This window comes from Dendropsophus ebraccatus, chromosome 11 (genome assembly GCF_027789765.1).
Source record: "Dendropsophus ebraccatus isolate aDenEbr1 chromosome 11, aDenEbr1.pat, whole genome shotgun sequence".
Taxonomy (NCBI): Eukaryota; Metazoa; Chordata; class Amphibia; order Anura; family Hylidae; genus Dendropsophus; species Dendropsophus ebraccatus.
The window spans coordinates 16,196,382-16,210,094 of record NC_091464.1 but is presented as its reverse complement, the minus strand read 5'-3'; the positions used below and the strand labels follow the sequence as shown (position 1 = coordinate 16,210,094).

Here is a 13,713-nt window from a genome sequence, read left to right as displayed (position 1 = left end):
GATATCAGGATTATTTTATAATCTAGGTAGAAAAATGGAAAATTTGGAAAAAAAAGTAATAAAAAGTTCTTTAAAAAATGTTTAACATGAAAACATTTTTTAAACAATAAATCATTTTCTGATGACACATTTCCTATGACCCTTCAAGAACCAGCCCAAAATGACCGCGCCCTTTTGATTCTTGTGTTTTCGTTTCTTCCTCCTCCCCTTCTCAGAGCTCTAGCACTTTCAGTTTTCTATCTACAGTAAGAGGATGTTTTCTTCAGGAATAGTTGTACTGTGTAATGGCATGTTTCATTCGACTATAACACGTATGATAGAACCCCAAAATTATTATTTATGAAGATATAAACTGGTGAAATCGTAAAAAAAGAATGCAATATGGTAACGTTTGGTGGGTTCCTGTGTCTACGTAATGCACTATATGGTAACAGCGACATGATACCATTATTGTATAGGTCAGTTCGAACACAACCTTATGCAGGTTAATAGGCTGGGTTCACACTATGTATATTTGAGGCTGTATTTGTGAGGCTGTATAGCAACCAAAACCAGGAGTGGATTGAAAACACAGAAAGGCTATGTTCACATAATGTTGTAATTGAGTGGATGGCCGTCATTTAATGGCAAATTTTTGCTGTTATTTTAAAACAACGGCTGTTATATTGAAATAATGGCAGTTATTTACCGTTATATGACGGCCATCCACTCAATTTCAACATTGTGTGAACAGAGCCTTTCTGTGTTTTCAATCCACTCCTGGTTTTGGTTGCTATGAGGACCTGACTTGAGGACCAAATACTGCCTGAAGTATACAGTGTGTGAACCCAGCCTAACACTGATTCTCTAATGTTTTATTCATTTTTTTAATGATTTTTTTTTCAATTAATTATTAATAGGACAGGTCTATTGTGACTCATAATAGTTTTAGTTTTTCACCTATGGGGCTGTATGGGGTGTCATTTTCTGCGCCATGATCTCTAGTTTAATTAATACCATATTGGTGTAGATCGGACATTTTGATCACTTATTTATTCTTTTTATATATCTATATAATGTAACAAAAAATGTTTGCAATCCTGGCGCTTTTACACCTGTTTTCTTTTAAGCCATTTGCCGTTCTGGATGACAATTGTTATATTTTAATAGATCGGACAATTACGCACGCTACGGTATATAATATGTTTATTTATTTATTTTTATGTTATATGTTTAAAATGGGATGGGGGGTGATTTTAATTTTTATTGGGGGAGGGGCTTTGGTGTATTTTTAAAAACATTTTTAATTTTTTTTTTTTTACAGGGGACTTTTACATGCAATCATTAGATTGCAAACACTGTTCAATGCTTTGCCATTGGCATAGCATTGATCAGTGTTATCGGCGCTCTGCTTATTGAGCCTGCCTGTGGCAGACTCAATGAGCAGAGCGCTGATCGGACCACACGGAGGAAGGTAAGAGACCTCCAGCGGTCCGGCAGAGCGATCGGGACCCCCGCAATACTATGCGGCTTCTGTCAATTACACTTAAACGCCGTGATCGTGCCGTGATTGTGGCATTTAAGGGGTTAATGCCAGGCTGCAGCGCGATCGGTGCAGTCTGTCATTAACGGTGAGGGCCCAGCAGCTTACTGCAGCCAGCCCCCTCCTGCTATAAAGCGCTCTCCGCTCCGGAGCACGCTTCATAGCACATCAGTGACTCAGGACATATGGGTACTTCCAGGGTTGGCTGGTGACAGGGGGCCAGGGCGTACCCGTATGTCCTAGGTTGTCTAGGGGTTAAAGGAGAAGTGGGTTATACGTACTAACCGGACAAAATTATAACATTATAAAATTATGAGAAGAAAATGTAGGGGTAAGTTAGAAGAGAAGAAAACAAAAATCGCATATTTATATGGGGAAAACGGTAAATATGGCAGCACAGAGATGAAAAGCTTGGATACAAAGTATAATCAAAACAGGAGGAATTACAGCCTGAGATAGGATGTGTTATACTGTATATACACAGAGGAGCCGCACAGTAGTTATTAGAAAAAAAAGCACCTCTGCAAGAGACATAGCCGACTGACCCAGCTCGTAAGGAATGTGACAAACAAAACAGGATTTAGGCAGTAAGCCGATTTTATCTTCTGATACCGCATATGAACACAAGGGTTGGAAATGAAAATATTAAGGCTATCTTTATTTACAGAAAAGTCAAAAATAAAATGTAGCTGGCACCGCATAAAATGAATAAAACATACTTCTCCTTTTTACTGCCAACCTTCCGGGCAGTGTATTGGTCTCCGTAGTCCACCAGATGAAGTTGACGGGAAAAGACATTTATCCTATTTCCAACGTAGAAGTCTTCTTTACGTAAAGGGTCATACTTGGTGCGCCGCAAGAAGACACGATGATTCTTTAAGTCATACTGTGGAATAAAAAAAGAAAAATACACTGTTAGCCTCAAAGAAATAGGCCCAGGGATTACAGAAGGAGGCATGATAACTCAAGATAACTTAGGCTGGGTTCACACTGCATTTTTTGCAATCCTTTCAACGGATCTGTAACATTTTTACTTTGGTTACTTTTAATGGACAAAAAATGTAATAAACACTACTTCCTATAAAGAAACCACCAAAATCACCACATTAAGTGGCCCTATAAGTCAATTTAATGACAAGGGAAAAACCAAGGCAAGGTATCCATCCACATACAGCTGTTTCGGGGTGTTGCCCCTCATCAGTGTAGAGCAGGATTCTGGCTAAGTGGGAGCAATGCCTAGTAGAGCCATAAGAGAAACAGATCGCTGATCTCAGGGAGACCAGCCAAACGATAACAGCTGTCTGTGGATGGTTACCTGGCCTTGCTTTTTCCCTAGTCATTACATTGGCTTTTAGAGCCACTAAATATGGTGGTTTTGGTGGTTTCCCTACAGGAACCACCCCCTGGCCGGGTCCTTCCCGAAGGGATATCTGGCTAGTACTGTGTTTTAAGACTCTTAAATGAGGCTCCACAGGCTTTTTTTTTTTAATATTCATGTTTCCCAGGGGGCAATGCACCTAGGATTTCACTGCATTGAGCGCTTTCACTAGCAGCCGGCAGTGTTATCTTTGGCTAGTCTCCCTGAGATCAACGATCTGTTTCTCTTATTTTTCCATAAAACGTATATGTAAAACGGATTGCAAAAACGCAGTGTGAACCCAGCCTTATCAGTCATTCACTAGCTGGGATTCCTACAGACAGCCGAACCGCAAGTATCCCAAGTATCCCTACCAAATAATATTTACAAACAATATGTTTTCCTTGGTATATGCTAGCAACTAAAGCATGGCTCCCCCCTCCCCCATTGCAGAGGTCCTAAGCTTGTCCCACATATACAGTGGTGTAGAGGTACTCCCTATATACGAGGTGCTATCTATTGCTGTTTACCTTATCCTACTTATTATTATGAGTGTCCAGCAGATCATCGCTGTAGTCTCTATATAAATTTCTTCCCTGATGACCTGCGCCATCTGGAACATGGCATCGTGAAATGTGTAAAAATGGGAATTGTATGATATCTTATTTCCTGGATTAGAGCAGGAGTATTATTATATTTTTATAAGGTTGATAGTTTCCTGGTGTAGGGTTGGTGTGTCAGGGTAAGTCAGACTCCCCATACCCTAGAGTATTGGATTCCATGTTCAGTACCTCTTGTAATATCCATGCACTAGCATAGCAGGTCCTACTAGGTCATCCAGGAGGTTCCGGTGTAGGATCGCCCTCAGTGGGGCAGTGCCCTGCAGTAGGTTGGGCAGGGCTTACAGTCAAGTAGGAATTTACAGGGATATATAGGGTTTCCGTCCCCAATCTAATTACTGTTTTTTGGTGTACGGTGTTATATGTTAGTGTGATGTTTTTGCAAAAAAACGGATGAAAAACAGATGGAAAAAAACGTATGCATCTGTGTGCACCCATTTTTATCGGTTTTTCACTGAATTCCATTATATAAAAAAAACGGATCAAAACGGATCAGTTTCTTTAACGTACACAAAAACTTAGTCAACCTCACTTTTTGTGTTCGTTAAAAAAACTGATACTTTTTTTTTATATTTGAATTTAACGGAAAAACTGATCAAAACGGATGCACACACATTCATCTGTTTTTCATCCATTTTTTGCAAAAAAAAACAGAAGGAAAAATCGGATTGAAAAACAGTGTGAAACCAGCCTTATAGACCAATCGAAATAGCTTTATTTACTGATTTACTGTGATTATATAACAAAATCTGAGGATAACGGAACACACTCGTGTCTTCCCAGTTTTATCTCAGGCAGTAGAAAAAAAATAGAAATCGGTCCTGGAGAAAAGGGATCCAACATACAAGCCAATAGTGATGAGCGAATACAGTTCGATCGAATAGATATTCGATCGAATAGTAAGGTATTCGATAGTACTGATTATCGTCGAATAGTACGCTGAATATTCAATAAATATTCGATAAGCGTTCAAATCCCCCTTCCCTTTCCCTCAGGTGTCATTGTGGACTTGGTGAACCTCCAAGTGGCCGAATAGATGTTTTTCAATAATTGAATACTTGTTCCCATAGACTTTAATGGGATTGAATATTCGATCGAATAGTCGAATATCAGGGAGATATTCATACGAATATCGAATATTCGAATATTTCACTATTCGCTCATCACTACAAGCCAACATACATTCAGCTTATTATTCTAATACAAGTTAGGTTAAAAGAAAGAAAAAAAAAAAAAGAAACTTCCCAGTTGGATATGATGAATTAGCAGCCCACACTATGTAGCAATTGCCCAGGCAATAATTTTATTCTTAAACACTTACATCTCGCCAGCTCTCCAACAATGTTCCAACTCATTACAATGACATATAGCATCAAATTACAGGACTAGATAGCTTCCCACACTGTAATTTAACAAAGAACTATCGCAGTCAATCCGACTCTGAAAACCTCAGCATTCACATTGTAATTAAAAGATGCTTGAATCTTCAGAATAAAAGAAAAAAACCTAACTCATTGCATTGAGAGCTTTCTGAGTATAACCACCGGCTTTCTGAAAAAGCCTATTGAGACAACTGTGAAGTGTAAGCGGACTGAGGTCACCTTTCTGTAACATTTTTACACTGGGGACAAAGGCAAATTTAGCTGTATTAACCCTTAGGGGACACAGCCAGTTTTCATTTTTGCGCTTTCGTTTTTTCCTCCTTGTATATATAAGGCCATAGCACTTGCAATTTTCCACCTAGAGACCCAGATGAGCCCTTATTTTTTGCGCCACTAATTGTACTTCGCAATGGCAGACGTAATTTTTGCCCAAAATATGCAGTGAAACCAGAAAAAAAAAATTATATGTGTGGTGAAATTGAAAAAAAAAAAAACACTATTTTTTTTATTTTAAGGGGGGGGTGGGGTTGTTTTTATACCATTCGCCCTGGGGTAAAACTGAATTGTTATGCATGTTCTTCAAGTTGTTACGATTACAACGACATGTAACTTGTATAACTTTGATTTTATTTGATGGCTTTTAAACAATTAAAACCTTTTAAAATATATATATATGTTCCTTAACCTCGCTCCCTTCCCAGGCTTATAGCGCTTTTATCCTTGGGTCTATGGGGCTGTGTCAGGTGTCACTTTTTGCACCATGATGTGTTCTTTCTATCGGTACCTTGATTGCGCATATGTGACGTATTACAATTTTTCTAGATTTGATGCGACCAAAAATGCGCAATTTTGCACTTTGGAATTTTGTTACACTTCCGCCCTTTAGCGTGCAAGATCGGTAATGTGATCATTTATAATTTCAGGCGATTACGCGTGCGGCGATACCAAACATGTTTGTTTCTTTACTTCTTTATTTTATTTATAAAATGGGGAAAGGGGGGCGATTCAAACTTTTATTAGGGGAGGGGATTATTTCTTAACCCCTTACCTCCCGGGCAAATTTTCGTTTTGGCGTTTTCGCAGAAAAAATATTATATGTGCGGTGAAATTGAAAATAAAATGCAACAAAATAAAACCGACATGTTTACTTTGTTTCTCAAGTCGTTACGATTACAACGATATACAACTTGCATGACTTTTATTTTATTTGACAGCTTTTAAAAAATTAAAACCTTTCAAAAATACTAAAAGTTCCTTAAAATCGCTCCATTCCCAGGCTTATAGCTCTTTTATCCTTTGGTCTATGGGGCTGTGTGAGAAGTCATTCTTTGCGCCATGATGTGTTCTTTCTATCGGTATCCTACTTGCGTATATGCAACTTTTTGATCACTTTTTTATCACAATTTTTCTAGATTTGATGCTACCAAAAATGCGCAATTTTGCACTTTGGAATATTTTTACGCTTACACCATTTACCGCGCGAGATCAGGAATGTGATTAATAGTTCGGCTATTACGCACGAAGAGATACCAAATATGTTTGTTTATTTATTTTTATTTATAAAATGGGAAAAGGGGGGGTGATTTAAACTTTTATTAGGGGCTTTATATTATTAAAAAAAAACACTTTTTTTTTTTCTACCAACAGTAATTAGAAGCCCCCTGGGGGACTTCTATATACACAGCACTGATCTTACAGGGAGATCAACGCTGTGTATATAATAGAGCACCGATCCATCAGATTGGTGTTCTATTATAATGGTCTGCTGCAGACGATATCTATGGAATGCTGATCCAGGATTGGAGTCATTCCAACGCTGAGCCCCAGCCGGCTCATTACACCGGATCTCCCCCCGCCATCGGGGGGGGGGGGGGAGGAGGGGAGGGGATGAAAAGGATAGTTAGATGCAGCTGTCATGTTTGACAGCTGAATCTAACTGTTCTAATAAGCGGTCGTGGCCGATCGGCAGAACCCGCTAATAGCCGTGGTCCTGTGCTGCAGTAAGCAGCCGGGATATCGGCGGTTCAGAGCGGGAACGTCACGTACCTGCATGATCGATTGCCCACTCAGCGACTGGGGCAGGACACCACACCAGTTACTGACTGGCTGAGCGGGCAATTGCTCAGCTGGGCTGTGAAGTTGCAGCTGGAAGATCTGGGTACCTGATGTATCAGAAGTCCAGCTCAAAATGACATCCGCCAGCGAAATCTGGGAGCAGTGCTACAGAGGCCCTGGGACGGGTGAGTTTACTTTACATGTTATTTTCCCGCACCCCCTGCCTTCCTCCCATTTATCAATTTTACAGGACTTTTCCCTTACTAATAGGAATAGTAAAATAAAAAATAAAAAAAAACACCAAAATTAAAAAAGTTTAACATAAAAACCTGATTTAAACTATAGGTCACATAATCAAAATAAAATAATATCCAATATTTAAGTTTGACAGTACACAATTGGATTTATCGGTAGGTGCATGTCTCCCAGTAACTATGTGTACATCTCTTACTGCCCAATGTGCCTTTCTGAAATGTAAACCTTGCAAATTTGATACACATACAGGATAAATGTTTGCCCACTGTGATGTGATGGGGGTGGGATTGACCAATGTGAACCCACAAATGCCTAAAAAACAAACAAACCTCACAACATTACATAGGAAAGCACAGTGACTCCTAGGCCCCTTTTACATGAAGCAATATTCTGCCAAACGAGGCTGAAGGGACAGATTATCGATTTATGTAATAAAGACAACAATCAGCTGAAGAAACAAACAATCATTAGCTGATCGTTGTCCCTTAACATGTTTAAAAATAATCGTCTCCCGGCTGTCCAACGCTATGTGCAATAGTGATGCGCAGCCAAAGGCTGGTGCTAGGGTAAAGAAAAAAAAAAGATTAAACTTACCTGTCCATCCTCCTCTGTTTTCTGTGTTTCCCGCCACTACAGCCACCTCTGGAATTTCTGAACCCCTCTCTGAAGTAACAGGCTTTCCTGTCTCGGCCAGTGTTGGCTGTGCGTCCTGTCACTTCAGAGATGGGACCAGAAGTCCCCAATGAGAGGAAACACAGGAACCAGGCTGGAAGACACCAGGGGAGCATGGGCAGGTGAGTACTATTATTTTTACACCATTCCAAGGGCTGCACGGACATCGCTAGCACATATATATATATATATATATATATATACACACATATACACACACACACACAGCTTTTGCTGCATGATATTTGAGCTTGCTTGCAGTGCGGAGTCAGGCTGTGTAATACGGCCCTTAGGGAGCAGAGCTGAATTAGAAAAATAGTTTACTACCTCAAGGCATTAGTGGCTGTACCAGTGGCCGAATCCTAGACACTGATGGCACATACTATTGATAGATTGATAGATGTCTGGTTAGAAAACCTCTTTGAAGTCAAGAACCCTTTTCCCAGTTGGGGACGGCACATTAATCTCCTGCAGCAGTGCATGCACTCACGCGTATAGGGACTTTGATGTGAAAAGCTTTTCGCTGTATTTTCTGTCATTTACGTTTGTTCCTCCTTAATATCTTCTTGTAAAGGTCAAATAGACTCCACTTCTATAAAAGAAGTTACATTACCGCTGGTTCTGGGCAAACTGAACTCACCATTTCCACAGATCCATCCTTGGGATAGTATAGGAGCTGGTAACGCCTCTGCAGGGCAGCGTTTGGATCGTACCATTCAGCAGTGAACACGTATCTATCCTCTTCACTCTAAGAACACAAAATGCATATAAACTGGTAAGTCCTACATAGTTCATAAGTCTATGAAAAAAACTGGAGCAAATGAAGAGTGGATGAGTAACCAATAGTATTAGACAATTTTAATAAGGCAAACTATATGACAGGTTGCTTTGGGCAATTCCTCCAATACTCTAAAAATACCGAAATAATTATCCTATCCTAAAGTGATGGCACATTCTTACCAGAAGCCATAATATCGTGAGCAGAGCCTAAGGGCCCTATTACACGAGACGATTAACGTGCGAAAAATCGCTACATTGTTCAAATTTAAACGACAACCGTTCTGTGTAATTGCAGGCAACGATCGAAAAATAGTTCATATGTCGTTAATCGTTGTTTTAGATCTGAACCTAAAGTTATCATTAATTGTTCACTATGATTTCACATTCGCGCGCACAAGTTCCGCATTCGTTCACTAATCGTTCAGTGTAATTGCACATTACTCATTGTTTTGCTAGGATCAGAAGGAGTAACCGATCATAGTTACAATCGCAATTACAATTGTATTAACAATCGCAACTAACAACCACCGCTCTGTGAAATATGGTGAACGATTTCAGGTTAACGATAAACAATCTCGTTTGCGATTGTTTATCATTAGTCGCTAATCGTTAATAGGACCCTTAGAATAAACCAGCACTATGGCCTGGTGCTTGTGCCGATCACTGCAGCAAGGTGCTGATCACACGTCCTGTGAAGGAGATGCAGTGTCCTTCATTCTCAGGATTGTTGGAGGCCCAAGAGATCATCGGACTGCTAATTGTAAGCGATCACTTTATGAGATGGAAAAAATCCTTTAACACACAACAGGAAGACAGACAACATGATGCAGATAGCATTTGGAAAACTTTTTTTTCTGTTTGTTTCTATGCCTCCATAAAGGGACAGAGGGCATCCATAGTATGTCTGTGTGTCTCCTAGTATGAAGACTAGGGTATGATCCATCTGGTAACATATATAGAGGGATTCTCTTCTAAAATCAATGATCCAGGGGAGAATATCTTGGCACATACATCCCACTGCGTCATGCAGCCCATACACAGTTCTTAAAGTCTCCCCGTCGAAACAAAAGACATCATGATAGAACCTGATGGACCCCATAATAAGTTAAAGGGTTATCCAGCGGAAATCTTTTTCTTTCAAATAAACTGGTTTCAGAAATTTATATAGATTCGTATTTTACGTCTATTTAAAAATCTCAAGTCTTCTTATACTTATCAGCTGCTGTATGTCCTGCGGGCTATTTCTTTTTAGTCTGCCACCTCTGTCCATGTCAGGAACTGTTCAGAGCAGCAGCAAATCCCCATAGAAAACTTCTCCTGCTCTGGACAGTTCCTGGTATGCACAGAGGTGGCAGCAGAGAGCACTGTGTCAGACTGGAGAGAATACACCACTTCCTGCATGACATACAGCAGCTGATAAATACTGGAAGACTGGAGATTTGTAAATAGAGGTAAATTACAAATCTATGTCACTCTCTGAAACCAGTTGATTTGTAAGAAAAATATTTTCGCTGGACAACCCCTTTAATACATGTTATCTTTCGGACAGCCAAGACTGCTGTCATGGTTGCCGGTATGAAGAAAACCTTAAGATCGGTATGAACAGAGCCTTAGAGGTTACTTATCACTAATGGATAAGTACAGTATAAGTATTTGCAAAGTTACACAGCTCTGTAAATATTTTCTTAGAGTTTACTAATGTTACACTGCGTCTGTCCCTTAGTAAATACACCCCAATAACACTAGACAAGTACATGACTATATTAACATGTGGAAACAAATTTGGTCTGGAGATCCTTGTCTTGTAGTTCCCAAATATTTGCCCTTTAGGCCATAGATTATTGAGCAAACAAAGAAGAAACAATGGAGGTGGGTTACATGTGACTTCAACTTCAAGGGCATGACAGTGTAAGACAGGAGTAGCAGGGCAGGGCAGGAGCGTTCTGCCTGACCATCATATAGACCAGAGGTGAGGAACCTTCCGCCCTCCAGCTGTTCCAAACTACAATTCCCATCATGGCTGTCCAGGCATGATGGGAATTGTAGTTTTGCAACAGCTGGAGGGCAGAAGGTTCCCCATCCATGAAATAGACATTGGGAACAAGCTCTGGTTTCCCCTATACTGGAGAGGCCTGTGGTCACCCCCTCCGCTGTGGTGTGTAGGAATGTACAATCAGCTTTATAGAGGGATCAGCTACAATCCCTGGTACTACGGTGCTAGACTCTCAGACAGAATACAGCCATGGATAAGTCTAGATCTACTTTCAGCGCATAAGCACTAAGGGCCATATGTATCATCCGGCGAACGGATGATTTTCGGCGGAAAGTGCCGATTTGCGTATTTTTTTTATTCGCAAATGGCCGATTTGCGAATAAAATATTCGCAAATCGGCACTTTCCGCCGAGTACGCCAGGGGGGCGGAAAGGGGGCGTGTAGTGGGCGGAACGGAGGGCGCGGACTCAGAGTCCGCGCGATTTACCATCCGTTCCGCCCACATGTACGCCGAAAGCCTACTCCAGTCCTCAGCTGGCGTAGGTTTTCGGCGGTGCGCACCGGATTTATGTAGCGGCAGTCCGCCTCTACATAAATCTCGGTAGCGCCGGAGCTGCGGGGGCATTTATAAATCCGGCGTAAAAAACGCCGGACTTAATAAATGCCACCCTAACTCTCTAAGGGTAGCTTCACACGAACCGGATCCACAGCGGAATGCACGGATTGGCTGATAGATACAGACAGGAGTCGGGAGCCTCACACAGCCGCGGCGCCAATGTATACTCCGGGCCGGATTACATACTGGCAGCGGAATGAAAATCCCACTGCGGATATGTAACCCCATAGACCTTCACTATAACAGGATCCGCAGCGGATTTTGTTACCAACTTGCAGTGTAAAATCCGCTGAGGATCCGGTACGTGTGAAGCTACCCTAAAACTTTCAAAGGCCATGTTCATTCTGCGTAAGAGACCGGCCGTTCTGGAGCGGACGGTCTCCGAAAAGATCATCTCGGCCGGTACCGCCATACCGGCCGGATGATCTTTAGGGCGGCAGAGTTCTCCCCAAAGCCTAAGGGAGCTTTCACATGTACAGGATCTGCAGCAGATGTGATTGGGCAGATTCAAAGCAAATCAAATCTGGGCCATTAAATCTGCTGGTATCCTGTACGTGTGAACTCACTGTTAATCCAGAATGCAATGGTCCAGGATTTCTTAGAGCCGTGACAATTTTGATAACATCAATGTCATGAAGACATAGAAACATGACATTTTGCACAGAAAAAGCCCCCCGGTCCATCTAGTCGGCCCTCATATTACCACCTTTCTTATCATCTTAGCATAGATATAGGTTTTTCCCAGGCAGGTTTAAAGGGAACCAATCACTATTTGGCTACGTTCACACAAGGTATATTTTCTATTAATCACGGCCGTGTGGCCCCTGTGACTAGAACCATTGCAGGGACTCACTCTGCAATGTATATGTTATTGTAACTTCACCAACAATGACCCTATGCTTTGCAAGGCATCAGTAAGTTCAATGTCCCTGCACTAAGATATAAGACACTGCAATGTACATGTGCAATAAAAGGCTTGGGGCCTATCTGCAAATGATTGCCGGCTCCTACAATGACAGGGAGGGGACCGATCAGAATAAAGTTCACTGTTAGTTAGAAAGTTCTCTGCAGTCAGCAGTCCTGTGAGTATTATATAGTCAGGGAATGTGCACCTTCTCATCCACATCCCAGCCGCCACTACAGCAGTCTCTCCGAGCGCTCTCCTCCACAACTGCCTCTCTAGTGCCACCTAGGGGAAGATACCCTGTCAGTCAGTGACTAGCAATGTTAGCCAACTCAGATTCCTATGTGAAGACAACTGTTTAGTTCTTGCTTCTTTTCAGATTCCAGGTTGGTTAGAAGAAACCAACACAGCTCTGGCCAGTCGTCATATTTTAAAGGGGCGGCATCATAACGAAAACCAGGTCTATACTGATAGATTATGTGAAAGGAAATATATATCTAATGTACAAGCATTTCTTATAATCCATCGTATGAAAGCTATAGATTCCCCAATCCCCCCCCATGTGCTGCTTAGCTTGATTATCTGTTGCCCTTGGTTACGACCCGACAGGCATCCACTTTCTCGGGACGCTCGTGCTCAGTTCAATCGTCACATGATCTGTCCCATTAGTACTGGCAGTACAAGCAAGAGGGATTGTGGGAAAAGGCAATATTCCACAGGAACGATGATCGGCCGAATCGCTCAGTGAAATAGAGAGAACGCTGCTTTTAGGTCTGGCCCTACATGAACGATCAGTCGATGACACGATCATCGGCTGATCGTTCATTTAGGGCCAGACCTAAAATCATTGTTTCCCCACCGCGCATCGCTACGGTGGAATAGCGGTGCGCGACGGACGACCGACGATTTGAGAAGCAGCAGCATCATACATTACCTGCAGGGCTTCTCCTCCATGCTGTCTTCCTTCCCGGGTCCCGCGCGCTCTAGCTTCAGAATGGCCTGCCAGCTGACGGAGCGCTCAGCCAATCACAGACCGGGACCGCGGCCTGTGATTGGCTGAGTGGCCTGTCAGCTGACAGGCCATTCTGAAGCTAGAGCGCGCGGGACCCAGGGAGGAAGACAGAATGGAGGAGAAGCCCTGCAGGTAACGTATGCTGCAAGGGCATCGGTAACAATGTCCCTGCAGCCCTCGCTCAACGATCATCGGGCCGTGGAATAGGACCAGTAAACGAGCGGCAATCTAGCAGATCGGCGCTCGATTACATCGTTGATCGGGCCCTGCTTGGCCCGTGGAATAGGACCCAAAGTGTCTGCACTGTTGCCTGGCAACTGCAGGGTCACAGTTCAGAGAGGAAACCAGAATGTGAACAGTTCCATTGAAGAGAATGGAGCCAAATTGAACTACTACTACGCACAACTTAAGGACAGGGGTGACTTTGGTTTTGGAAGAAAGTGGAATGTTTTCCTAACCCTGGATAATCCCTTTAAGTGCAGCTGCCCTTTAGGGCGAGTTCATACATAACGTATCAACAGCGGATTTTACACTGTGAGTCCACT

General features: G+C 42.1%; 1 protein-coding gene across 3 annotated transcripts in view; it reads right to left on the bottom strand.

Moving 5' to 3' along the window:
- Positions 1 to 13,713, bottom strand: part of NME7 (NME/NM23 family member 7) — a 101,822-nt gene that overhangs the window by 62,908 nt on the left and 25,201 nt on the right. For all 3 annotated transcript variants that reach the window (XR_011358856.1, XM_069945626.1, XM_069945627.1), the window contains 2 exons: positions 8,504 to 8,611; positions 2,242 to 2,408 (listed from right to left, as the gene is read on the bottom strand). Coding sequence is in view for 2 of the 3 variants with exons in the window: in XM_069945626.1 (XP_069801727.1) it covers positions 2,242 to 2,408; positions 8,504 to 8,611 (275 nt within the window). In the remaining variant the exon portion in view is untranslated. The remainder of the gene's footprint in view (positions 1 to 2,241; positions 2,409 to 8,503; positions 8,612 to 13,713) is intronic.